Here is a 26,217-nt window from a genome sequence, read left to right as displayed (position 1 = left end):
AAAACTCATATAAGTAAATACACTCATTTAGCATATTCAACATTTCATTTCCACAAACACAAGTCATTTTCATTCTAGCATGATCATTCTACCATTTGAGCCTCCATATCACCCTAATTGAAATCAAAGGCTCTATTGGACTAAGTACATGTGTGCAAAGGCTCGAGCTCAATTTCAATGGTAAGATCATTCAATCAAAAATGTTCTATCCCACTTTTAAACTATGGTTTCCCTTATACATATGAATCGAGGTGCCATTACTCCAACATTGCATCACACTGATGCTAAGAAGCGTCAATCTCCAACAGCGTACTCTACATGGATACTAAGGAGATAATTTTTAACACCATATCTCACTAGATACTAAGAAGATACATGTTATATGAACTTGTACTACTTCTTTTTATAGGTGAACTCCCACCCTTTATTATGATTATGCTCACACTTCTCATACACGTCACATACTTGTATAAAACTATAATTTACTTATATAAGAAATTTTCATAATTTCATTGTTTTAAAATTTGTGTCAATTCTTTAGCTTTGATGAGTCCACCGATACTTGTCACCAAAGAAATATTTACAAAAGCATGATCACTAACTTCAAGCTTTAACAGCTATCTCCTCTTATTGACATAAATCTTTTGTCGTCTTTGGGCTAGAAGCAATTCCTGCCCCATTTAAGTGAAAATTACACTTCCTCCCATATAATGTTCCCCCAAGGTGAAATTTGGATCATGAACAGTAGCCATTGTTATAAAGAAGAATTCAATTAATGGAGGGATTTCTCAACTAGTACTCAACCAAAAGGTACAAGTCCTTGACATATCTCCCAAAAATTGGGATGGTTTGTCCAATTTGTCTATGTGTCTAGAGTGACAAGTGGTGTTACTCTCATTTTTGTTCCCATGGTTCCTTGCAATAAACCCCCAAAGGTCTGAAGCGGACCTCAGGTTCCGACCCGATGCGGCCCTTCTTAGTACTCTATGTGGACTCTAACAAATATTCTCTTTTTGTTGGTCAAAAAACAGATAGTCTCTTTTTAGAAGTCGAATATTAAATTGATGCGCCAGTCGAATATTCTCTCTTTGTTTTTTCCACCCTCAAAAGACCAAAAGTGGGAGGGAACGTCTAGACATTTTAAATGCTAAAGTGTCTTCAATTCATCTTTCATCACCGTGGTAAATTAATAATAGTTACCCTCTCAGTTTTTTAAGTCACTCCTAATATTGTTTATTAAAATTAAGAAAAGAGTTCATAATTTGTTAACTTTGTTTAAAAATAAAAACATTATCTATTTTTCCATATTAAATATATTCTTAAAAAATTCTTACTTTCCCTATCAACATTAAACATAAGAAGAAAAAATTGTAATAAATAACAATGTGGTTTGCTTTATAAAAAAAACCACAATTTTTTATCTTTGAATGTCTTATAATTTATAAATAGGAGTGAGGAAATATAATAATCTCTATTGTTACTTTGTTGGACAATTGTACACGCCCAACCTGACCCTTCAATCATGGCTTTCATGGCTTTATCCAACGTAACCCTTCTTTTGATGCCTAATTGGACCAATTCCTTTTTAATTAACCCCCTTAATTTGTCATTTCTGTTTTTATATTTATTTCATACACAAACAAACGAAGTTGTTGAGATATATATAATATTCTTTGTGTCTATCTGCTTTCTAAATTTTATATATATATATATATATATATCACACTTCAATTTATTTTCAAAAGTCAAGAGGTCGGAGTTACTTATCTAAGGACTACGTTTTTAATAGAAGAACAATAGTATTAATATTAATATTCAATAGTTATAAAAAAACATTAACATTCAATATATTTTATATAAAGTTTTATAAGCATAAAAAGTCATATTATCCATAATAAATTATAAATATATAGCAATACAATTTTTTTTTAAACTTTTCTTTTGTCTTTCACCTGCATCTCAAGAAGACAACAACATAATTGCCACTAAATAATACTTTTTCACTGAATCACACATATTATGAAAAAAATATTAAAATTGGTTGATATTTCAAAGACAAATTTTCTTCTGCCAAATAAGAAGAGTTTTAAGGTATGAATGATATTTTTTTTGAACAATTAATAATATCATATATGCTTTATAAATGGTCTTATATTACAAACCATGAAAATTTTTTAGGAAAACAAATCTTATAAATAAAATAAGCAGCCAGGAGTATAAAAATAGAAGATATATATTTACTATTTTTAAATTATTAGTCTTCCAAGCACGTGTCATATATACATGTAAAACATATCTTGTTAAATAAACACGCTAGCTAGTGTGATTAAGAGTTGTAATTCACTGTTTAATGATCACCATTAAAATAGCCGTTGGAGCAATAAAATTAAATCAAAGTGGAATGTGTATGCACAATATAATATTATTATTATCCCTTCATACCCACGCAACGATGGTGCACTTTCTAATTCACGATGATCTTTTTTTTGGCCAACTATTCACGATGATTTTAATTTCACCATATTAATGTATCGAAAACGGATGTCACACTGAATAGGTCAGGATATTGATGCAAAGATCAATAATCAAAATCATAATTAAATTGAATCAAACTGGTTATAAATTGATCATTTTATTAAACCTATTCAAGTTAAGCGTTTTTTTTGCTACATTTTAATTACTTTTATGAAAAAATTGCTAGGATGCAAATAGTTTAAGAATCTAGGTGCTTTTTATAGAATAGTTTGAGAGCACAAATTTATCTTAACTTGAATTCATTTGGCATGACATGTGACATTTTCAGTCAAATTTAAGTTCTAGACAACATTTTTAACGATCAACATTAGAATATTTAATATCAAATGTGCTACATTTTAATTACTTTAGAAATGCAATTTTTATGATAAATAATTTAGGGCAATTAGTGATTCTCGAAAAAAAATTTAAAGGCAAAAATACATTTTAACCCAAAATTTTATTATAAATAGCTGAAGGGTAAATGTGTAAATTTAATAATAAATTATTTTTTAAAGAATATTGAATAATTATTAAATGATACAAAATAAATTATCAACTAATAAAATGATCAACTAATAAAATGATAGCGCCAACACTTTTTATCCAAATGATACTAATGGCCATTTTCTCTCCCTCCCACGTTTTCACTCTGCTTTTGTCATCATCCTCATCTGCTTCTACCTTGAAATAATTTATGTACGATTATATATGTCTAAGCGATAAAATGAAATTTATCAACTTCGTAAAGATATTAATGACAATTGAGAAGCTTGAATTATTGAAATGCCATAGAAAAACCAGAGTCTTATTTACAATAATTAAGATACTTCTAGTTATAAAACCGTCCAGTAGAAGGTCATACTCATGAATTTTAAAAAAGTTTTCTGTGAATTTAAATTGAATCACTTGTAAATCTAAGAAACGTCAATTGAGATATAGTTTCATGAATATGTATGTACATTTTGTGAATTTAAGGACAGTTATTTGTGAATTCTAAAAAAATTAATTACTTGTGAATTTATGAAAAATAAGTTGTGAATGAATATTTAAAAACATGAGAAGTTTTCTAAATTATTGATTTATAATTAAGATTATTCATATATCAATTCACAAATGAAGTTTCATATATTTTCCGGTGATATTCATTAAATTCACAACTAAATGTTCATAAGTCACAAGTGGGGGAACCAAAAGTGCTTTTTTCTTTTTTTTTTCTTTTTTTCTTTCCAAGCAAAAATAAATAAAATTTATCAAAAAAATTGTAATATGGGGCGTGTGCCCTGCTTAAGTACACCCTCCATCTGTCGTTGTACTCTATTCACTCACAATCGAATAATTTTCATGCTTAGTAGTATGTATTTGCCCTTTTAAAATTTATAAGTAATCATCCTTAAATTTATAAGTGATAATACATATAAATTCACAAAACCATCTATTCATTTATATTTAAGTTTTTCGGTAATTCATATGTAATATTATTTCAATTCATAATTAATTTTTCTTAAATTCACAACATGCTAATTTTTAACTGTAAATAAAGACATTTCAATAATTTAGAGTATTCAATTGTGATAGATGCCTTCACAACTTCTGGATTTGCCCATTTTCCCCATATATATAATATATATATATATATATATGGTTATGTACATCTATCATTTTTTCTTCTTTCTCCTCCTCCTCCTCCTCCTCCTCTTCGTTCCCATGAACCCACGATAGAGAAGCGATCGCGAGCGAAGAGAGAGAACGGTATGAAAACGACGGCCATTACCAGATTCTTTCTTCTTTCTCTCTTCATCTTCCTCTCTCTCTTCCTCCTCACTTACTTCCGATACCACCGCCGTCCCACACAACCGCAACGCCGTCAGGATTATCTCCGATCCACTCAAGATCTCAGGATCCGACCCGGTTATTCCTCCTATGACGCCTACATCCGTCGCCAGCTCGACAAGACGCTCAACCCAAAGCTCCGGCAAATCTGGACCACGCGAGATTGGGACCGAAAAATATCCGTTTTCTCTCAGTATTTCCAGAAACTTCAGGCCGAGAACCTCCTAAGAAACTCGTCCAAGTCTCTGTGTATCGGAGCTCGGGTCGGGCAGGAGGTGGAAGCTTTGCGACGGATAGGGGTGTCGGAGTCGGTGGGGATAGACTTGGTGCCGTATCCGCCATTGGTGTTGAAGGGAGATTTTCATGAGCAGCCATTCGAGAATGAGACGTTCGACTTCGAGTTCTCGAACGTGTTCGATCACGCGCTGTATCCGGAGAGATTTGTGGGGGAGATAGAGAGGACGTTGAAGAGAGGTGGGGTGTGTGTGCTGCACGTGACGCTCAGCCGGCGGCCGGATAAGTACTCGGCCAACGATCTTTACAGCGTGACTCCATTGAAGGAATTGTTCAGAGGGTCGGAGCTGGTTCACGTACGTAAGGTCGACGCTTTCGGTTTAGACACAGAGGTCGTCTTTCGAAAGAAATGATGACTTTTTTAAAAAAAAAAAAATTCTGGGTGAATTTATAGTTTGTACTTTGTAGATGTTTAAATGAAGCTTTGGAATGATTCAGTTGTATTTAAAGTTTAGAAATTTCATGTAGCTTTTGCTTCCTGTTTTGTTTCGGGTTCGTCGAACCCTTGCATGTTCGTCTACAAAATTGAAAATGAAAGTAAATTAACATAGATTTAAATTATTTAATTTTTATTTTCTTTTTTGGCAATTAATCCACTGTTATATGATGGAGATTTATGGCTAAAAGTAGCAGATTCTATATATATATATAAAAGGTAACATTGGTAAATTTAAATTAATTGATCCCATGAATTTTTGCAATGTGTGGAATTACCAAACGAACATGTCTTTATTAGTCAACAAAGCTCGTTTGGTGTAAATTTAAATTAAATGAAATTTGAAATGAAATAACCTTTTTTTCCCTTCAAACTCCTTGTTGATTTCATCACGCGTTGAAACTTTATATATATATATATATATATATATCACTAAATTATCTCAGTTCAACTTAACGGTGTAATTCAAAATGGCATAAAGTAACTAATTAAAGATGGTAAAAATAATAATAATAATAATTAAAAAAAAATGATTGCTAGATTTGGTGACATTGATTTGCATTAGGTAGGAGAAAATAGAGTGATAGAATAAAGGAAACGAAAATCCAATACTTATCTGATACAAATAAATTCTCAACTAACATATCATGATCGCTTTGATTTATGACCTTCTCAATACAGCTCATCAGATAACCCAACAACTAGGATTCCAATTTGTTGTAGTCCTTGAGAGTCAAATATAAATATAAATATAAATATTATAATATAGAAAAGGAATATTTTAATAGGAAATTAAAATGAAAAAAGTGTAACGTGGACAAGAAGAAGAATAATGGTGTCGAGGCTTTGTGTGACAGAATAAGAACTTGCCCGTGACAACGGCCGTTTACTTTTTCCGTCTTTGCGCTGCTTTGGACAAAACAAGTGTTTCCCCAGTCTCAATCTCAATCCCTTCATACTCGGATCTAGTTCATTCAATAAACACCAGAATCGGTAATTTAGGATCAAGTTTATAGAAATCATTTTCTTTTTTGTTCTTTACAATTCATCCTTTTTCGGCTGGGTTAAATAGACCTGAAAAATTCAAGCTGATTATCATGTTGGGGCTTGACTTAAATACCTGAAACTTTTATTTTTTTAAGGAAAAATCAATCATTTAATTTGATTCTTTTTGTTTTGCCTTAATTATTGTAAATCAATTATTGGATTTTAATTTGTTATAATTTTGACTCAGTAATAATTCAGTTTTTGAACTTTAATTTAGAGCAACTCAATTTTTATAATTTTAATAATTTAAAATATCAAGCCCTAGATTTCAAAATATTGTTTTTATCTTTTTAAATTTATTTTTAAAAATATAGAGATCAATATTTTAAATAGTTAAATTTATAAGGATTGAGTCGTGTTGAGTTTAAATTCAAGGATTAAGTTGCACTAAATTAAAATTATAAAAATTAAATTATAAGAAGTTAAAGTTCATAAATTAAATTATAATTGAGTTAAAATTAAAAGGGATTAATAATTATTTTTTCTTTTGATATGTAATACATATTAAATATTAATTAATATTTTAAGATTGAATTCATTTTGTTGTAAGAAACTATATGTATATTTGTTTATATTATTATATATATTTAAATTTTTTAAAAGATTCATATTATTATATTTCCATAATTTTTAAGCTTTAAATATTTTAAAATAATCTTAAAAATGTATTCCGCTAGCTAGTTATTTTTTATTTTTTATTTTTTCTTTTTTTATAGGAATGCATGATTGTTGTGGATTCAAAATCTGCCTCTTGTTGATGATTTCATCCAAATGTCTACTGAAATTAAGCAGCATAGTATATACTTTGCTGAATTATTAACTTCTGATGATGGAGATATACTTCTAAGCTCGGTATAATCTAATAATGGTCATTTAGATATCGTAAAAATTGACTAGTGGTGTATTTTGTTTCACGTGAAATCAAACACGCACTAGTTACCTAATATAATTATTAAGCTTCATTATATTACTGAACACGGCATTATTGAATTCATTTCATAGATTCAGCAAAAGAAGGTCATTAATTAATTGATTTCATTTATTTAATTTTTTTTTAACAACAAGGATCCTAGCAATAATTAAAGAGTTTTCAAGTACAGGAATGTGTCAAGCAAGATGATATAACATTTGCTATTGAAATGTGTTGAGCATTCCTGTTGCCATAGATCTCTATCATCAAACTCTCAACTTCTACTAATAACAATCAAGTTATTCAATGGTTTAATTAACATTTTAATAAAAAAACGTGTCTTTCAATGAGTGACTTTATCAATGGTTATCCAATTGTTTTTTTGAAAAAAAAAAAAGCAAACAAAAGTCTTTTTTTTTTTGTCATCCTTTTTTATTGGTTATTTCTTAGGATTTAATTAACAAGCTGTTAGGCGATTACCCATTAAAATTATGATAAACTCAAAGTGGGGTTCTCACAATTAAAGTTGTCAAACTCATGAGTTTAAATAAACTTATAATATAGAGATATAAATTTGAATTGTAAACTTATAAAAGTTTACTTTTATTAATAAATAATTATTAAAGTATATAATTAAATAATTAAAATATAAAATATGATCATAATTTAATTTAAATATATTTTAAATATAAATTATTGAAATTAAATCTACTTATATTGATAAATTATCATACTAAACATAAAAATTTTAAAATAAAGAAAATTATTTATTTTGTTTTCTTTTTTATTAATATTAATTTTTTCTTTTTGAGTTTTATTTTTCTTTTAATTGTGTCTTATTACTTCTATAAAGCGAGTTCTATATAATATATATATCTAAGTTTCTCAACTCAATTAAAAATTGACAAGTTTAACAAATTTAACCAATTGCATCTAGTTTAAGTTTGTGAGTAAGTTAACATGATTTTGTAAACTAAAAATATAAAAATGATAAACTTAGAGAATTAACTCACGAGTTTAACCAATTTTCACCTAGTCCAAATTTATGAACAAGTTAACATGATTTTATAAAATAAAAATGTAAAAATAAACTTAGAGAGTCAACTCGAAAGTTTGACAATCATGCTTGCAATAATTAAAGGAAAAACTTAAAAAAGTAATAATGAAGCTCTTTCAATCTATCAAATTTATCTTAATTATCAATTTAGTCTCTTAAGTTTAATTTTTATTAATTTTTTCTCTTATGTTTTTTTAAATTATTATGTTAGTTTTTAAATCTTTAAAATACAAATAGACTTTCAAATTAATATAATATAATGTACTCTCTCATCCCAATTTATAAGATATTTTTTGATTGAATTGCACATGGCAATAATGTTTATTAAATACACTCTACAATCTTAATTTTTTAAAACACAAATATAAATTTTTAAAAATATTCTTCATTTAATTTAACATTATTTGGCAAAACATTAAATAGAGATAAAGAAAATATAAGGAGGGAAAGGTAATATTGGGACAAGCATAATTAATAATGAAACCTTATTTTTGTTAATATTGCTGAAATAATAAGTCAAGTTATGATTTTTATAAGTAACATTACTAAAATAATAAGTCAAATTATAATTTTTACATGTAACATCATTATAAAAAAAAATTCAAGTTATAATTTTTATGAGTAATATAACCAAAATAGCAAGTCAAGTTATGGGTCTTACAAGTAATATTAATAAAATAATAAGGCAAGTTATAATTTTTACAAGTAATATTGTTAAAATAACAAATTAAGTTATGGTTTTTACAAGTAAAATTATTAGAATAACATGTCAAGTTACAATTTTTTGCTAATATTTATTCTATTAATGTGACTTGTAAAACCTATAACTTAACTTGTTATTTTGCTAATATTGCTTGTCAAAATCATTAGTTGACTTTTTATATCAATAATGTTAATTATAATTGAAGAGCATTTTGATCATTTAAGCAATATAATTTATTTCATTTCAGTGATCTAGGTGTGAAATTTTAGAATTTTTTGAAACTTGGTTGAAATTATGTCAAATCTAAGGCACTCTAATGAAAATTTCCCTAATTTTTGTTTACTGTTTTGTTTTTTTTTTTGGGTACATAATAGGTCAAAGGCCAAACAAAATTACACTAAAATCAATTGTGGATAAATTAAACCCAATCTATTCCTATATAATAAATTAAATAAACCTTCAAGAGACTCACTCAAAATCTATGGCCTATATTCCTGTGATAAACTTCAATTAGCTAATTAATCGACACCAAAATTTCCTTCTCTATAAGCATGTACCACTCATATATTTTAGTTATCATCAATCATATTCTATATTTGACAAAGGATTCTATTCTTTACACAAGAACAATTGCAGCATATTCACACTTGCAATAGAGTTAGATTCAATTATAACCTCTATCAAACCCAATCTTTGCAGTGTGAGGAAACCAGACTATAGCATGTTGTCATGTTCCATTCTGTATAAGCTTGTATCCATAACCCTTATGTATCAACATGAGAGTATGATGAATTTCTTCTTTCTTGTCTTGAAACCCTAAGCTAGCTCATTCCACCTATCTGCATCATTCATGATCTTGTCATCAATCTGATACGTTAATACCTTGAAGCCGCTATTCCTCAGTTGTAAAATGCAGGTCATCACAGTCACAGACAAGATCCATGTGAAAATCAAAGCGGTTGTCATCTTCACCCGCAGACCATCCATATGAAAATCAAAGTCTTGAACCTTTAACTGTGTCATTAGCTTCAAATTAAAAGTCTTGATCCTTGCTGACTCTCTTTTCTTGATTATTTTAAATGAAGTTTTATATAGAGCTGGGAATATGGATGGGCCCGGCCCTTAAGGGCCTGAGTCCTAAAGCCCAGTTTTCTATTTTGAACCCCATTTTTCAAGCCCGGCCCTTATGTGAAGGGCTTAGGGCCGGGCCCGTAAGCCCTTTTTTTAAAAAATAAAAATAATAAAAATAAAATTAAATATTATAAATTAATTAAAATATTCTAAAATTTTAAAAAATAAAATTCTCATAATTTTTTAAAAATTAAACAACACACATTTAGAAGTCTAGTAATAAAAAAAATTTAAATCTTGGTTAAAAAACAATTCATTTTTTATAAATACACAAACATAATAATTATAGAAAAATAAAAAATATTAAGAATTTTATACTATACACTGATATTTATTAAATTATATTAAATCAATTTTAGAATAAATTAAAATTAATAATAGTATAATGTGTGTAGGATCAGGTGAGCAGGCATTGGCTTTAAACACATGTTTCACCAAAGAAAATAATAATAATAATAATATAATATGGCTTATCAGGGTCAAGCCCTCAAGCCCGAGCCCTTTTTTACAGGGCTTATCGGGGCCAAGCCCTCAAGCCCGATTACTTTAAAAAAAATTATTTTCAAAACTTGAACCTTTATTTAAATAGGGCTTCCAAGCTCGGTCCTCCAGGCCCAGCCCTTATTCTCGGCTCTAGTTCCACATATATATATATTCTAGTTGTCAGAAGGTGACAATGATGTATGCTGCTTCTTGATGATCAACTTCTTGATCTTTAATTTTTAGATATGTCGAGCAACGAAACTCATCTTGTAAAAGAAAGTACATTATTTATATAAAAAACATTATTAAAGTATATATATATGTATGTATATTTAATAATGATAAAGTTAAAAAATTTTTAAAGTTTTAGATAGAATTAATGAGTTATTAATATGTTTGGGGCTGTTAACGATTCCATTTGGACTAAAAAAATTTTTCATGGTTAAGTTAGGTTGAACCAAAGTTGAGCTATTATATTGAGCCGAAACCGGAATGGTTTTAAAAAAAAATTATAATTTAAAAAAAATAACTTTGGGTCCCCGCAATTTGCTTGCTTTTTGTTATAGGTCCCTATATTTTTTTTTTTAGTGTTCTAGGTCCCTATGCTTTTATTTTTTGATGTTCTAGATCTCCAAATGAATAAAGTGTAGAAACCTTGTAGAGACCTAGAATACTAAAAAATAAAAGTGTAGGGACCTATAACATAAAAATACAGGGACCTATAACAAAATGAGAGCAAAATACAGGGATTTAAAGTTGTATTTTTTCAATAATTTATAATATTATTAATCTATGATTATGTTGTGTCATTTTATTAACAAATAAACAAATACACATACACTGTAGATTTGTTTTTATATTTATTTTATATTTTTATTTAATATTATTTTTATTTAATTATTATATCATTAGTTTGATTGCTAATCTAACTGGTTACACCAAAAGGATCAAGAATTGTTAGCTTTTCCAATTTAACATCTGGTATGATTTTTAAAACATTGCTTAGACATAAATGGTGTCTCACATATATTTTGATGACAATATAAAAATAGTTAAAAATATTGAGCCAACTTTTGTGTTAATGTGTAACTCAACACAATGAAAGCTTCTTACAAAGCCATCCTATTTATCTGTTTGTGTTAATACTTAAACTTTTTTTTTTTCATTTTCTACTAAATTCTTCGAATTGAAAACTTGTTTCAAACTTCTCAAATAATCACTGATATATTTTAAAAATGAAATATCATTCATGAAAAAAAATGAATTCAAGTTTACTATTGCATATTGTGCTCCAGTTTTTAAAAAAGAAAATAAAAAAAGTACTAAAAATTTTGTGAATAATAAATTTACTCTCCCCTTGAACGAGGTTGCCATTTTTTTTTTTGTTTTTTGTTTTTTCTTTTTTCAGTTGGCAAATGTCGAAACATTTACAGGCATAGGTCAAACCAATGATGTGAGCATCACAAGGATGTCTTGGGGCCCAATTGAACCAAAGGTTCTTGCCGCCACTCTTAGCATTTGTAGGTCGTCGGATAAGGGAAAAAAGAAATTGTTATTATGATATAGAGAAGTAGAGTTGGAGGAATCTCAATTATTAGCAAGTTAGACAGGAAGCTAAAATTTCTTTTTATACAAAAAATTTAAATGAATTGAGTCTCGTGGATTTACCAAAGACAGGGCATATTTATAAATTTAAAAAGTATTTATAAAGATATTTATAAATTATTTACTAATGAAATACTTGCATCAAATGTGAGATTTGAATTATAATCTTATAGATTATTGAGTCAAATTTATACCAACTGGATTGTGAAAAGTTCAAATTAAGAAAAGCACAGGTAAGACCTTAGAAAATGTTGAATTGTGAGAATCATTTGTCAAGGCCCAGTGTTTTATGTTAAGCCCATTAGTTTGGAATCATGATCAAGTTCTATAAATTAGGGCCTCCAATAGTTTCGACATTTGAGGCCTTTTGGGCTGACAAGGGATTTATTGAAAACATTGGGCCCAATTGGAGATAATTAAATGTTGAATGTTTGCATGGGGTAGACCAAACAGTTAATCAGTTATAAATATGTCACTGTAGCCAAAAAATTATAATTATAAATATATTAAATTATCATTTATCATTTGATGAACTAGTTAAATACAAAAAAAAAACATCAATAATTTTTTTGCTGAATATGACAACTAAAGAAGGAAATAAACGAGAATGTTAAGAATTAAGATTTTGTTTTAATGAGAGGTATAATCATGAGGGCAATATTAAGATATGGTCTGTGCGGCTAAATGTGGATGATTCTTTAAATTAAAATTATATGATTATTATGGTATTATTTTAAAATTATATATTAGATATAATTTTATTGAGGCACCGTTTGACTTGCATTTTTCAAACAATATACCATACATTAGATTCAAAAATTTATATCTTCTTGTTACAACAATAATTTTTTTTATAAGCACAATGAGTAAACTCTATCGACAGTGAAGTATTGAGAGTGAAAGTAACAAATTTTCACTTGTTAATAGAGATAACTATTGTGAATGAGTAGACTCTGCCAATAGTGAGATATTGAGAGTGAAAATAACAAATTACCATTGAAGCTAAAAGGTAATTAAAAATGGAACATTGTTTCATATTTTTTTAAAGACATTTTATAATTTAAACCCTTTAATAAAAAAAAAAGACAAGAGGAAGAATTTTCCAACATGGGGTAGTTTTTTTTTTTGACCAAACATGGGGTAGTTTGGAAAAGACTTATAAATGAAGGAGATATATAAAAATTAAAAAAATAATGATCTTATAAATAGGATCAAAATAAACCTACATCTAGCTCTTTGAGAGGAGGGAGTACAAGTTTACTGAGCACTGGCTTTACAAACTATACTGTGACTACTCTAGAGAAATAAATAGATAAGAATACCTTTAAAAACAGTTGAGAAATCTACTGCAATATTTCACGAGATATACTGGATGATTTATAAAAAACTAAAATATATTTTTAATCTTTTAATTTTATATAATATTTTATTTTGATTACTTAATTTTATAAAATATATTTTTTTAGTTCTTTAACTCTAATACTATTAGTTTTATTACAAAAAAATTTTATATTAAACTTTTAAATATTGACAAAACATTTTCAAATATTGATTTATTAAGTTTAATTATTTTTAAAATAATAATAATTGATATAAAAAAATAATTATTTAAAACTAACAGTATTATGGTTAAATGACTAAAAATATACTTTATAAAATTAAAAAATCAAATTAAAAACTTATATAAAGTTAGGAGACTGAAAGTAGACTTTAGCTTTTATAAATATTACCAAAAACACATTTATTGAATTTGGTTAATTGATAGTCATGTTAAAAAAATAAATGATAAAATCATTTGGTAATTGTTATAAGTCACCAATAATGCATGAATAGCATGTATGTATGATGATGAGAAGCCACTCAGAATTAATAATGCCACAACTCGTTAGGTTATCCAGGGCACGAGATTTTTGTGAGTAGTGGTTATCTTTTTTTTTTTTTAATGAAGTGTTTAGTAAGATTTTGTATAATTAATTATTATCATTGCCAATGTTTTTTTTAATAAAAAACAAGTACATAAAAAAATCATTCTCACTGTTTTCTTTCACAAGTATATGAGTCAAGCATTATGTCTTACATCAAAAAAAACTTGAAAAAGGTCTTAGGAATATAAGTCGGTGTGCTGTACACCTTATTAAGCTAGTTTTTTAATGAGAGGGTAATAATCTTGTGATAAAATGGTAATAGAGCTAGACTCAAGTTTATCCAATTAGTGGGCTGTTTGGTGAGTCATCTATGACAGGGGCATCTCGAATTGGTCAGAAGAGTTGTTTTATCTCCTAAGAAGGATTTAGGTAAGGTCTTAAGCATATAAGCAGGTGTACTATACACCCTACTAAATTAGTTTTTTGGAAAAAGTAAAGGTCTTGTAATATAAGGGTATCTTCTTGCTAATAATCAAGGATCCATTTCAAAATATAGAGATCATGAAAATAAACTATTAAAAAGATCTTTTACATGCATATGGTCAGAATTGAACCCTTCGTAACAAGTTTAAGAGACTTCATTGGTAATTGCATCCTATTTTCTTTTTTTTTTGTTTTTTTGTTTTTTTGTCTTACTCAATTTTTTCTTGAAAATCATTTTCAAATTTTATATTTCAAATTCAAATTTCTCAATTATCACTCTTTCTGTATTTTTCAATTTCATTGTTCCTACTCTAAGTCATTATGAAATTCTAATAATATAGATTATTAATCTGTATTTTTAAACATCAGCAAATTTAAACCATGAATTAAATTGGATGGCCTATTTGCAATGGATCATTCATTTATTAGGGAAAATAAGCTGATCATGTTGTGATTAGGGATCCATTAAGTAAGAACTTGATTCAACTGGTAGGGGTAGTGCTTATTTAATTAAAAGTTGAGTTTAACTCTTGAAAATACTCTAATTATAGTGAGACAAGTCTGTAATAATGGGTGGTCTAAAAAAAAAAAAAAAGGCTACAACGGACCTCATAACCTGCTCCAAAAAAATATTGAAATTGAAAATATATATTCTCAAACAATGTAGTTATACGGTTGAATAGACAAACAATGCAAATAAATCTTTTTAAAAGTCATACAGCTGAAAGAACAGTGACATGAGAAAATGAGACTGTGTGTGTGATCCAAATTTTACAATTACACTCTCGCATACAGTCACATGTATGAAGTTAGAGAATCCAAACTTAATTAGGAATAACAACATTTCTCCTCAAGGCCAAAGCTTAATATCTTATGCCTCAAGATTTGTTCTTTATTGTTCATCTTAATCTCACCATTTTTCTTCAATTCATCTAAATGTTCCTCTTTAAATTTTAAATGGTTAAAAGGGCAATTTGTTTTCTAAACTATAAGTCCAAGAGTGTCTAGAACTCTAAATTTATTTTTTATATAAGATTTCCCATCCATTATTGAAAACAGTGAAATGTTGCCCTTATTGTTAGCAATAGTAAATTTTGATCATTAATTGATTGGAAAATAATAAAAAAGGACCAAGAAAATCATAGGAAAAAAACCAAAAATTACAAGAAGGGACCAATAAATTCTTTTGTCCTTTTATATAATTTTTGAGGTCATTTTTTTAGTTAACTAACTATTAAAATTAACTTTTATTAATGATAGGAATAATATTACATTGTTTTTAAAAGTTGAGGAAAAATATTGTATTAAAAATAAGTTTAAGATTTTAGATGGCAGGTATTTTTGAAGTCAAATTATTATTTAACCTAGTTTTAAATCCCCTAGTCCAGAACCAGCTGTATTCATAAACATAAAGAACCAAAAACAAAAAACTGATAAGAAGAGAAACAAGAATCAAGTTTCACTGGCCTAAGAAAAGCAATGCTAGGTGATATATTTGCCTTGAATTGTTAACAAATGATCCTCAACATTACAACGACAAAAAATACTCAGAACATGGTACGGCAAAAAGAATAGACCAAACTATTGCTACAGCCTACAAATACAGACTAGCTTGAAACTTTGAAAGATAGTTTCCCTTATGGCTTATTCCTTCTTCCTTGCTTCCTTGAGCTGCCCTCTCTGTCGAATCCGAATACAGGACCAGAGGCGCAAAGAATCAACGAGAGACTCAGGCAACGACATTGCCAACGCCCACAGGATGGAATGCGTCCAGTGAGGCGAGCAACGAGGCTCATATCCTATCCAACGCACGGCAGCTTTCGCGTATCCCTCACTTGATGGCACAAAAAATGAAGATCTCTTTATGGATGCCATCTTTGTTGCCACTTGTAATGGAACCTGATTCCACAATTCATGGTAACATCAAAAGTTGCCCACATCATCAATTTTTTGTTTTTAATATTAAGTATACTTAAGGATTATCTATTTCATCAAAATAGCTTGAGCCAATTAACTAGACACATCCCAAAGTTTATATATTTCTAATCTACTTTCTAACTATTAGATGTTGGACTTCTTTTCTCTAATACATATATGGTCACCTATAAAAGCATCTCCAATCCATCTGTTTCCCAGGTGTTTTCTGGTATGCAGGCTAGTTTCAGAGGAACAACACTCAGAAGTGAAGATGAATGAAGCGATTCTTTATAATAATTGAAAGAAGAGATAGAGTAAGTTATACACAGTTTGCTTTTCGAAAGTGCTAATGTCCACTTAAAGTGAAAAGTATCAAATATCAAAGCACACACACACAAACCGGGGAAACGTAATACACAAAGAACAGCATCAATGAAAGGAATAGCAGATAAGCACTAGATGCATGCCACGATATCAACCCTGTTCCACCAAATGAGAGGCAAGTTGTGTATATTATTAGGATCATCTTATATCGGCAGAGATATTATGTTTGGTTTTGAGCAGTAGAATTTTGAATGAACAGAAAAATTGGTGACATTATACCATATACCCATAAACAAACATGTTAAATAACTAAGACACAAGCAGACACATATGGCAGCAGAATAGGGATGTGATCAGGTGGAACTAGAGCTAGAGCTGTTCTTTGAGTTAACCCAGACAAATCTAACCTGAATTTCCCTCTTCTAATTGGTAATTTATGATTCACATATACAGAACAATTACTATTTGGTTGATGCTGAGGGTCAAAGAAAAATGCCCGTAATACGGCCTGTAATATGAGCTACAGTGTAAATATTAATACCTGACACTGGACGTCAATCCCACTTTTCTTATATTCAACATAGAGACATCTTGAGAATTGATCTATGTACCTGAGGAAACAAACAGAGAACTTATATTTTTTAGCAGATAAAACAGCACATCCTACAAGATTCTCAAACAGTTTATATGAAGCTAGCACTTTGGAATTTGGAATTAAGAAGCAAACTAAATATAGACAAGCAGTCACTTACGCTTTTGTGGCAGCATACACAGCATAAAGAGGATCTGAAGGAATCACGGCTGATGATCCAGAACCAATATTAACAATTGCTCCTCTCTTTCTCTTGAGCATACCAGGAAGAACAGTTTGTGTGACCATGGTAGTTCCTTCTACATTCACTCTAATCAAGTTCTTGAGCAGCTTCTCATCCACTTCATGGAAGAATCTAGCGTAAGGATAAGATAGTCCAACATTATTAATCAAGACTCCGATCTCCAACCCTTCAATAGCTTCATGAATCTTGACCATACCCTCTGAAAGATCACCCGTAAAATCAACAACCACAGTCTTAATCTGAGTTTTCCCGACCGCAGCTCGAATCAAATTGGAAACATCCTTCAACTTGTCCAGATTCCGACCTACTAGAACCAGATTAAGCCCTGCACGAGCCAACTGAGAAGCAAAACTCTTGCCAATACCATCAGTAGGTGCAGTAACGAGTGCCCAGGATCCATAATTCTTGAGATTTTTGGGAGGTCTGAGAAAATTGACATAGACCCATCTGAGAAAAGCTAAGAAAATTCTCACAAGGCAGAGTAAACCCAAAGCGAAAAGCAAACCAGACCATAGAGGTTGAGTTTCCAGGCTCGCTATTATACAGCATTTCATTGTCAGAGTGAGAGAGCAATTGAGTGAGTTTGGTGAGGAGGGGTTAGTAATAGAGAAGTAACACTAGCACGAGTCCATGACAACGAGTCAGTGAGGACATGAGATAAAAAGTAGATGATTAGAGCAATTGAATTGAATGGCAGGTAAGAACAAATCCACAAATTCAATTTGAACCATAAAAAGGTTCTTACGAAATGGACAAATCAATTTGAGTGAACATAACGTTATTTAATTTTCCCTAAAGATGTAATGCAATGTTTAAATCGAAATGAGATAAATTCCAAATTTTAAGTTTTCTTTCACAATCGTATATGATTTATTTTAGTTTTTTTGTTGTTATCCAAGTCTTTTTTAGTAGTCTGTATTTTTCTTTCTTTGTCTGTTCTCTTTTCTGGGCATCCAGGTTTGAAACCACAGTATTTTTCTATAACAAATGAGAATTACATTAAGTCCTCAACATTACAACAACAAAAAGATAGATACTCAAGATAGCAGAGCAAAAAAGAAATATGAATAGACCAAGCTATTGATCCAAGAACAGATTAATAACAACAAAGATTAAGTCAGTGATACATCAGACACTTTGAAATCTGAAAAGATTGTTCCTCTTATAGCTTATTATTCATTCTTCCTCGAGTCCTTCTTTTGCCCCCTATCGCGAATGCGAATGCAGAACCAGAGACGCCAAGAATCGACCAGAGACTCGGGCAACCCGTGAGCCAATGCCCACAGAATGGAATGGGGCCAGTAAGGTGTGCACCGAGGCTCATACCCTATCCATCGCATGCCAGCTTTTGCATAACCATCGGTTGATGGCACGAAAAATGAAGATCTCTTTATTGATGCCATCTTTGTTGCCACATACAATGGGACCTGATTCCACAATTAACACACAATTCACAATGATATCATAGAAATTTCGCCTCTGACGATCAGTTTCCTAGCTCTTTTCTGATATGTAGGCTATTGAATGACGCAAGATACAAATAGCACTCATCATATCACACAATTCATGTTTCCCATTAAACAACAGTATCATTGCTCAAATCTAATGCGTATACTAGATATTTGTTTCAAAAACTAATATTATTGTTGGATGCATTTAAATCTTGATCTAACAGAAAAGGGCTCATTCACTACACATGATTACACAAGTGTAAGGCCATTTTAAATTAAGAAGTTCCTCACAATAACCGAAAGATAAGATAGAGTCAATTGATCCCAATATTTTTAAAAAGTTCTGACATCCACTTAAAGTGAAAAGTATCAATTCTCAAAATACACACAAACTCGAGAATAATGATCAAGTTCTACACAGTGAAAAGTATTAATCAAAGGAATACCAACTCTGTAATATCACCAAGTAGCAAGTTGGGTAATTTTTTTTTTTAATCAGAAGCAAGTTGGGTAAATTAGGATCATCACCTCAAGTGAAAAGAGATTGGTGACTATATACTTTAATAAACAGATTAAAAAAAAAAAATCAAGAGTCAAAGACATAAGCAGAAACATTTTCAAGTGGAGCTAGAGCTGTTCGGCACGGCTAATATTAACAAATCTCCCCTGAATTTCTCTCCTAAAATAGATAATTGAAACACAAAAATTCAAAACACTACATAAAGAGTCTTAAAAAAATACCTGACACTGGACATCGATCCCACTATTCTTGTATTCAACATAGAGACATCTCGAGAATTGATCTATGTACCTGAGGAAACAAACACACAACTTCATTTCAACATATCAAACAACGTATCCTACAAGATACCCAACAGCTTAAATGCAGTCAGAACTTGGAGATTGGAAGTGAGAAGGAAAGCTATAAGCAGCTACTTACGCTTTTGTGGCAGCATACACAGCATAAAGAGGATCTGAAGGAATCACAATTGCTGCTCCAGAACCAATATTCACGATTGCTCCTTTCTTTCTCTGGAGCATGCCAGGAAGAACAGTGTGTGTAACCTTGGTAGTTCCTTCCACATTCACTTTAATCAAATTCTTCAGAAGCTCCTCATCCACTTCATGGAAGTATCTCGCGTAAGGATATGAGACTCCCACGTTATTAATCAAGACACCAACATCCAACCCTTCAATAGCTTCACGAATCTTGAGCATACCCTCGGACAGATCACCAGCAAAATCAACGACCACCGTCTTAATCTGGGTTTTCCCGTACTTAGCTAGAATCGAATCGGAAACATCCTTCAGCTTGTCCGGATTCCGACCCACCAAAACCAGATTAAGCCCGGCACGAGCCAGCTGAAAAGCATAACCCTTGCCAATACCATCAGTGGGTCCAGTAACAAGCGCCCAAGATCCGTATTTCTTAAGATTTTTGGGGGGTCTGAGAAAAATGACATAGACCCACCTGAGAAAAGCTAGGAAAACTTTCAAGAAGGTGAGCAAACCCAAGACGAAAAGAACACCGAACCATAAAGGTTGGGTTTTCAGCCTTGCTATGATACAGCACTGCATAGTCAGAGTGAAACAAACAAACGGATCTAAGTATCTAACAATGAAAGCGAGATGTTTGGTGAGAGATTAGTGAATGGGTATTTAAGAGGATTGCTAAAACGAAGAAGCTTGAAAGAGTGGGGAGGCGGAGTAACCAAGAACGGCAAAGCAAGGTAGGGATTGGGAAATGGAGAGAGAAAGGGCATTGAATTTATAAGTATAAACTAAAATGAAACGGTGAGACAACGCAAACAAAGGGACAAAGAAGATGAGCGAAAAACCACCAGATTGAAGTAGGAACCGCAGCGCAGACGGTTGATTTGTTGGATCGTGGGGCAGGTAACAACGTATCCGCAAAATCAAAATCAATTTGATTGCTTTAAAACGAAACCAACATTAAATAAAATGCGTGTGAACAAGTTTTCTTTTATTTTATTTTTTTGAGTTTATTTTTCTTAAAAAAGTACTAGTGTACGAATATCCTATCTAAGAGTTCCATATTTAATTAAATATTTTTTTGGTGAAATTGATTTAAAAGAAAATATAATCATTAGTCCTTATAACTTTTTTAAATTTTGGTTTTAATTTCTATATTTTTTTAATATTTTTAATTTTTATAAGGAGTAAAAATATAAAAAATAAAAATAATAGAAATTTAAAAAATAAAAGTCTACCAATCTTTTTAAAAATTATAAAAATTAAAAATATTAAAAAAATACATTAACTTTAATAATAAAGACTTGAAAAACAAACAAAGATCACTCAATTTTTTTAAAATTATAAAAATTAAAAATATAAAAAATATATTGACTAAAAATAAAACCTGATCAAACAATAATAACTTATATTTTTCCTTTCTTTAAATATTTTTATTGGCAAAAGTCGGTAAAAGTATATATAGAATAGCAAAACAGCTTATCTACCCCTTGTATTGTACTCACAAAAAGTGGCAAATAGGTGGCTTTCAATTTGACCTTCCATTCATGCCAAAAAAATTTTAGCTTTTCTTTCCCCACCCCCCTTCCTTTTTTGGGTTTTTTTTGGAGCAAAAGATGGATTTTCTTATTTTTGATCGTTTATTTTACCCCCTTTTTATTTTTTTAAATAATTCTCTCCTTTACTTGTCAGTTGTCACGCATCCGTTGGTTATACTTTGTTATTTTTTGGTATGATTTTTCCTAATATTATTAATGCTTCAATTTTTTAAATCACATTTTCTCAAGTTATTTTTCATCTATTGTAGCAGAAAAATCTGCTATGATATATGAGTATCTTGAAGAACTCAAACTTAATATTTTAGAATAAGATGATTTAACTTTTTTTATCCGTTGAACTAATTGCCCATTAATTTATATACTTTTGATTTTTAAAAAGATAATAACTATAGCAAAGGTTTTTTTTTTAAAGGACAAAATTGTTGTTGTCCAAAAGATAGTAAAGAATATAACTTGTTATTGTGAAATTATGAATAAGAATTGTAGTCAAGAACTGATTTCTTGCAAGTAACCCTCAACTACCAACATGAATAGTTTTAAAACTTGTTCGTTTATTATATCAACCCACATTAAGACAAGCACCTCCAACTACTAATTGTTGTTACGTTGAGAAAATTATAATAAGTTATCATCAGCTTTTTTAAAAAAAATTTAAAAAAATATTTTTAAGCAATTTTTTTATTTTTTTAAAATTTAATAATAATTTTTATGAACTTAATAATAATTTTAAGAATAATAAGAGCTTTTGAAAATATAACCCATATTATAAGATCAAAACAAGTAAACAGTTTGACATTTATTATATTTTGCATCATGCTTGGATTATTATTATATTTGCCAATGATTTACCATTGTATATCAATGGTACAATTATTATAAATTTTTAAATTTTGAATAATAAATTACTTATATATTAATATGAATCAGCTACAATCCTAAATCTTTAAAAATTTATTTTATATTTTTTTGGTGTAAGATTTTTTTTCTCTCAGTAAATTAATTTATCCTTTTTAACTTTCGCCTTTTAAAAATATAGTACTGCACAGATAATTTTTCCATTAGATTTTTTTTTTTCCTAATTGGATTTGATGAGAATTAGGTTTTTTTTTTTTCTTTTTTTGGTCGTCTGAGGATAGGTTCGAGAAGTCAAATTTGGTTGGATTTTGATATACTTGGGAAGCAAACTATGGTACATAACCTGTGCATTCGGAATCCACTGGAATTACCAAATTGTCATTTGCCCACCAAAATTTTGTCAACTTTATCCGTCAATACGGCCAATCAAATTTGCCGTATTGACAAGTGGATGAAGATTCTCTCTTTTACCCTTCTCATCCTCTGTTCCTCTTCCTTTTTTAATAGTTAAGATTAACATTTTAGATGATTTTGGATTTGATTTTTTTATAAAATATATATTGTAGTATAATTTTAAAATATTCAAATTCAAATTCAATTTGATTATTTATTTTTTAATAATTTAATATTGGAATAATCATTTTATAAGAGAATAAGTTTGAAACCATCCCAATCTTAATCTAAAGGTTAGAAAAGGAAAAAGAATAGAAAGTGGTGAGAATAAGAGGAGAGAACCCACCTCCTGACAATCCTACATAATTCTTTTTGGATAAAAAATAAAATAAGCTAATAATTTTTACATGCACCAAATATTTCTTAAAAAAAATATAATCAATGACCCATATAGTTTCATCAGGTATTACTTTTAGTTTCTATAGTTTTTCTATGTATTTTTATTTTCCATAATTTCAACAAGATTATGTGACTTTTGCTCCTCAAATTCCTAATAATATTAAATTACAAGTACTAAAAACATTAAAAATAAATTATAAAAACTAAAAGAAATATCCAATGAAATTATAGGGACCAATAATTATATATTTTTAACTATTTTTTATAATAATGCTTGAAAATGTTAGTGTTTTTTTTTTAATTGCAAGGTTACAACAAAGCCGTGTAGATTAAAAAAATTAAATAAGGTCATTAAACAGTAGATGTCTATATCCAGAAGAATGATCATTTAAAATTCTAATGTCTAGATCATTCTTGAATTTTAAATATAGGCATAACCAAAATTATTGAATTTTAAATAGTATTAGTGAAATTAGTGAGGGACCAAAACTATTGCTAACTAGTAAGGAAAATACAATCCCTCGCTAAATTTAGTGAGCACTTTTTTAACTATGAATTTAATAAAGGTCAAAATTAAAATACAATTTAGTTGAAAAAAATGGCATTTAATAAAGAATTTTTCATTTTTATAATAGTGAATTCCAGAAATTAAACTCGAAAATGATGTTGAAGGATTTCAAACTATTATTATATATGTGACACCCACTTGGCTTTTGATGATATTAATTTAGAAAAGGAAAAAGAATGCCATAACTGTTCGGACAATGTTTGGTATATATAGGTGAACTGGTGGGCAGGGAAATGTTTTTCCATGTTGCGTTGGGCAAGTCACATTCGTAGTTACCTAACATGAAAATGGTACGAGCTTCCTATTGTATGGTCATTTTGGGTAATCAAATATAACTACCAAACTCCAAAAAATAAAAAATAAAAATAAAAACCCTAAAACCTCTGCCTCTAGTTTCCAGACAAAGGCGCAGCTAACAAAGTCAATGTGTATAAAATGAATTGGAGCATTTTTGGCAAAAAAAAAAAAAAAAAATTGGAGCATAGCCCAAGAATAAAGAGTGGGCCAGCAAAGAATGAAGCTGAGGAATAGAATGAGCTCACAAATCAAGTGGATGAAAGTGTTCACAGTTATCAGGGCATTAGAGTGGGTAATTACAGCAATGCAGACTTACTCTGCCCAACTCCAATAAACCTGAATTTCTAAAAAAATCTAAATAGTTAAGCTCAGTTCTAATCTTTTCAAGTTTTGAGCATATTTTAACTGGCCAGAATGCTTGAATAATTGATGACTTTTTTATTGTTTACTGTTTTAAGTCAACTTTTATTTTATTTTAAAATTAATTATTGTTATTATTATAAAAAAATATACAGTATACTTTTCGGGACACAAAAACTACTGGAGACTCAATTTTTTTTAAAATTTTTTTGTTATCTTAAAGTTAAAAAACCAAGTTCAAAATACATTCTAAAGTATTTTATAAATTAAAAATGATAGAAATACAATAATATGGACTTTTTAATTTTTTTAAAAAATATTATAAAAAAATGTACTCATAGAACTATAATCTCTTTGTATAAAATGCCTTAAGTCTTAAAAGACCAATAAATATTCAATATATGATGTAGAAAAAAATAAAAATTAACCTAATTGTGCATGGCTTAAATTTTCTTGAGCATATTCAAACCAACTTGAATGTTTAATAATTGATATTTTTCTAAGCCTGGCTTAAATAATGCTTAAGGATTTATTTGAATTTGATTCAAATTATCGACTCTAATTTCAACCACTACTTTAATGTACATGATTTTACATTTTGAAAATCAAACACATGCTTGCTTTTACTTTCATTGTTTTGAAAGTTTGGATATATATATATATATATATATATATTTAACTTTTGAAACCAAACATGTCATTATATATATCATCATAACTAATTATCAATAAGAAGATTAAGAGCAAGAGATCGAAGAAGCTGACACTGCACGTCAATTCCTTGTGCTTTGTATTCTAAACCAATGCATTTTGAGAGCATCCCAACGTATCTGTGGAAATAAAGAAATCACACGTTTTTTTTTTTTTGCCAAAAAAGAGAAAGAAATACCACGTGTAGTAATTTAAAAATAGATTCAAAATATATATGATTTGCGGTGTGTCTAATTAAATGGATTTAACTATTTTGGTCATGAAATAATTTATCTTCAATCATATATACTTAATATAAAGAATTTAACATGGTATTAGAATCATTTGATCTAGGAACACACACAAAAAAAGGAGAAAAAAATAAAGCAAACAAAAAACCAACAAAAAGAAAAGAAAAAAAAACAGCAAAAAGAAGACTATAAAGAAGAGAGAGACTGAAGATTATGGACCTAATCTCTCCTAGACTTAAAATGTGTACACTATTTTAATAAAATGAACAATCCTCAAAGGTGCTTAATATAAAAAATTTAACAATGACTAGTATGTGTAAGAATTATTAAGTGAAACAGAAGATCTTGTTAAAGCCATAAAAAGGAAATATTTTTAGATTTTGAAGATGAAGAAACATACGCTTTGGTTGCAGCATAGAGAGTATATAATGGAAATGAAGGAATTACGACACAAGAAAAAGAACCAATGTTGATGATGGCTCCTTTTTTGTTTCTGATCATTCCTTCGATCACAGTCTTTGTCACCGAAGTTATTGCTTCCACGTTCACTTTAATAATCGCTTTTTGGTAATCAAATATAACTACCAAACTCCAAAAAAAAAATAATAATAAAATAAAAACATTTGAACGTCTGCCTCTAGTCTCCAGACAAAGGTGCAGCTAACAAAGTCAATGTGTATGAAATGAATTGGAGCATAGCCCAAGAATAAAGAGTGGGCCAGCAAAGAATGAAGCTGAGGAATGTAGAATGAGGTCCCAAAATCAAGCGGATGAATGCGTTCACAATTATCAGGCCATTAGAGTGTGTAATTCCAGCAAGGCAGACTTGTTCTGCCCAACTCCAATCAACCTAAATTTATAAAATAGTCTAAATAGTTAAGGTCAACTCTAATCTTTTCAAGTTTTGAGCATATTTTAACCGGCCTGAATACTTGAATAATTGATGACTTTTTTTTTTATTGT

General features: G+C 29.3%; 3 protein-coding genes across 3 annotated transcripts; 1 reads left to right on the top strand and 2 right to left on the bottom strand.

The window, feature by feature from the left end:
* Positions 1-4,198: 4,198 nt before the first annotated feature.
* LOC129310044 (uncharacterized) lies at positions 4,199-5,119 on the top strand. Its single transcript, XM_054951870.1, has one exon. It carries the CDS (start codon positions 4,269-4,271, stop codon positions 4,992-4,994), a length of 726 nt encoding a protein of 241 aa, XP_054807845.1. The 5' UTR covers positions 4,199-4,268; the 3' UTR covers positions 4,995-5,119.
* Positions 5,120-15,805: 10,686 nt separating this feature from the next.
* On the bottom strand, positions 15,806-18,245 carry LOC129309128 (very-long-chain 3-oxoacyl-CoA reductase 1-like). Its single transcript, XM_054950525.1, has 3 exons — positions 17,355-18,245; positions 17,144-17,213; positions 15,806-16,260 (listed from the first exon to the last, which is right to left on the bottom strand). Exons 1-3 carry the CDS (start codon positions 17,990-17,992, stop codon positions 16,006-16,008), a joined length of 963 nt encoding a protein of 320 aa, XP_054806500.1. The 5' UTR covers positions 17,993-18,245; the 3' UTR covers positions 15,806-16,005.
* A 151-nt stretch (positions 18,246-18,396) lies between these two features.
* Positions 18,397-20,756, bottom strand: LOC129309127 (very-long-chain 3-oxoacyl-CoA reductase 1-like). The gene is made up of 3 exons (XM_054950524.1): positions 19,830-20,756; positions 19,631-19,700; positions 18,397-18,865 (listed from the first exon to the last, which is right to left on the bottom strand). The coding sequence occupies exons 1-3, from the start codon at positions 20,465-20,467 to the stop codon at positions 18,611-18,613; spliced, it is 963 nt and encodes a 320-aa protein (XP_054806499.1). The 5' UTR covers positions 20,468-20,756; the 3' UTR covers positions 18,397-18,610.
* Positions 20,757-26,217: the final 5,461 nt, after the last annotated feature.

This window comes from Prosopis cineraria, unplaced genomic scaffold (assembly GCF_029017545.1).
Source record: "Prosopis cineraria cultivar Desert tree isolate PC_DT_omini unplaced genomic scaffold, ASM2901754v1 PC4, whole genome shotgun sequence".
Taxonomy (NCBI): Eukaryota; Viridiplantae; Streptophyta; class Magnoliopsida; order Fabales; family Fabaceae; genus Prosopis; species Prosopis cineraria.
The sequence above is the reverse complement of the archived record's forward strand: the minus strand, read 5'-3'. Positions and strand labels throughout refer to the sequence as shown.

Excerpts from the sequence above, each read along its gene's own strand:
- LOC129310044 (XM_054951870.1), top strand. The coding sequence starts at position 4,269 with ATGAAAACGACGGCCATTACCAGATTCTTTCTTCTTTCTCTCTTCATC.
- LOC129309128 (XM_054950525.1), bottom strand. The coding sequence starts at position 17,992 with ATGAAATGCTGTATAATAGCGAGCCTGGAAACTCAACCTCTATGGTCT. Across the intron at positions 17,214-17,354 it reads GTGTATGCTGCCACAAAAGC|GTACATAGATCAATTCTCAA; the intron begins GTAAGTGACTGC and ends TTGTTTCCTCAG. Across the intron at positions 16,261-17,143 it reads GGATTGACGTCCAGTGTCAG|GTTCCATTACAAGTGGCAAC; the intron begins GTATTAATATTT and ends TTGTGGAATCAG.
- LOC129309127 (XM_054950524.1), bottom strand. The coding sequence starts at position 20,467 with ATGCAGTGCTGTATCATAGCAAGGCTGAAAACCCAACCTTTATGGTTC. Across the intron at positions 19,701-19,829 it reads GTGTATGCTGCCACAAAAGC|GTACATAGATCAATTCTCGA; the intron begins GTAAGTAGCTGC and ends TTGTTTCCTCAG. Across the intron at positions 18,866-19,630 it reads GGATCGATGTCCAGTGTCAG|GTCCCATTGTATGTGGCAAC; the intron begins GTATTTTTTTAA and ends TTGTGGAATCAG.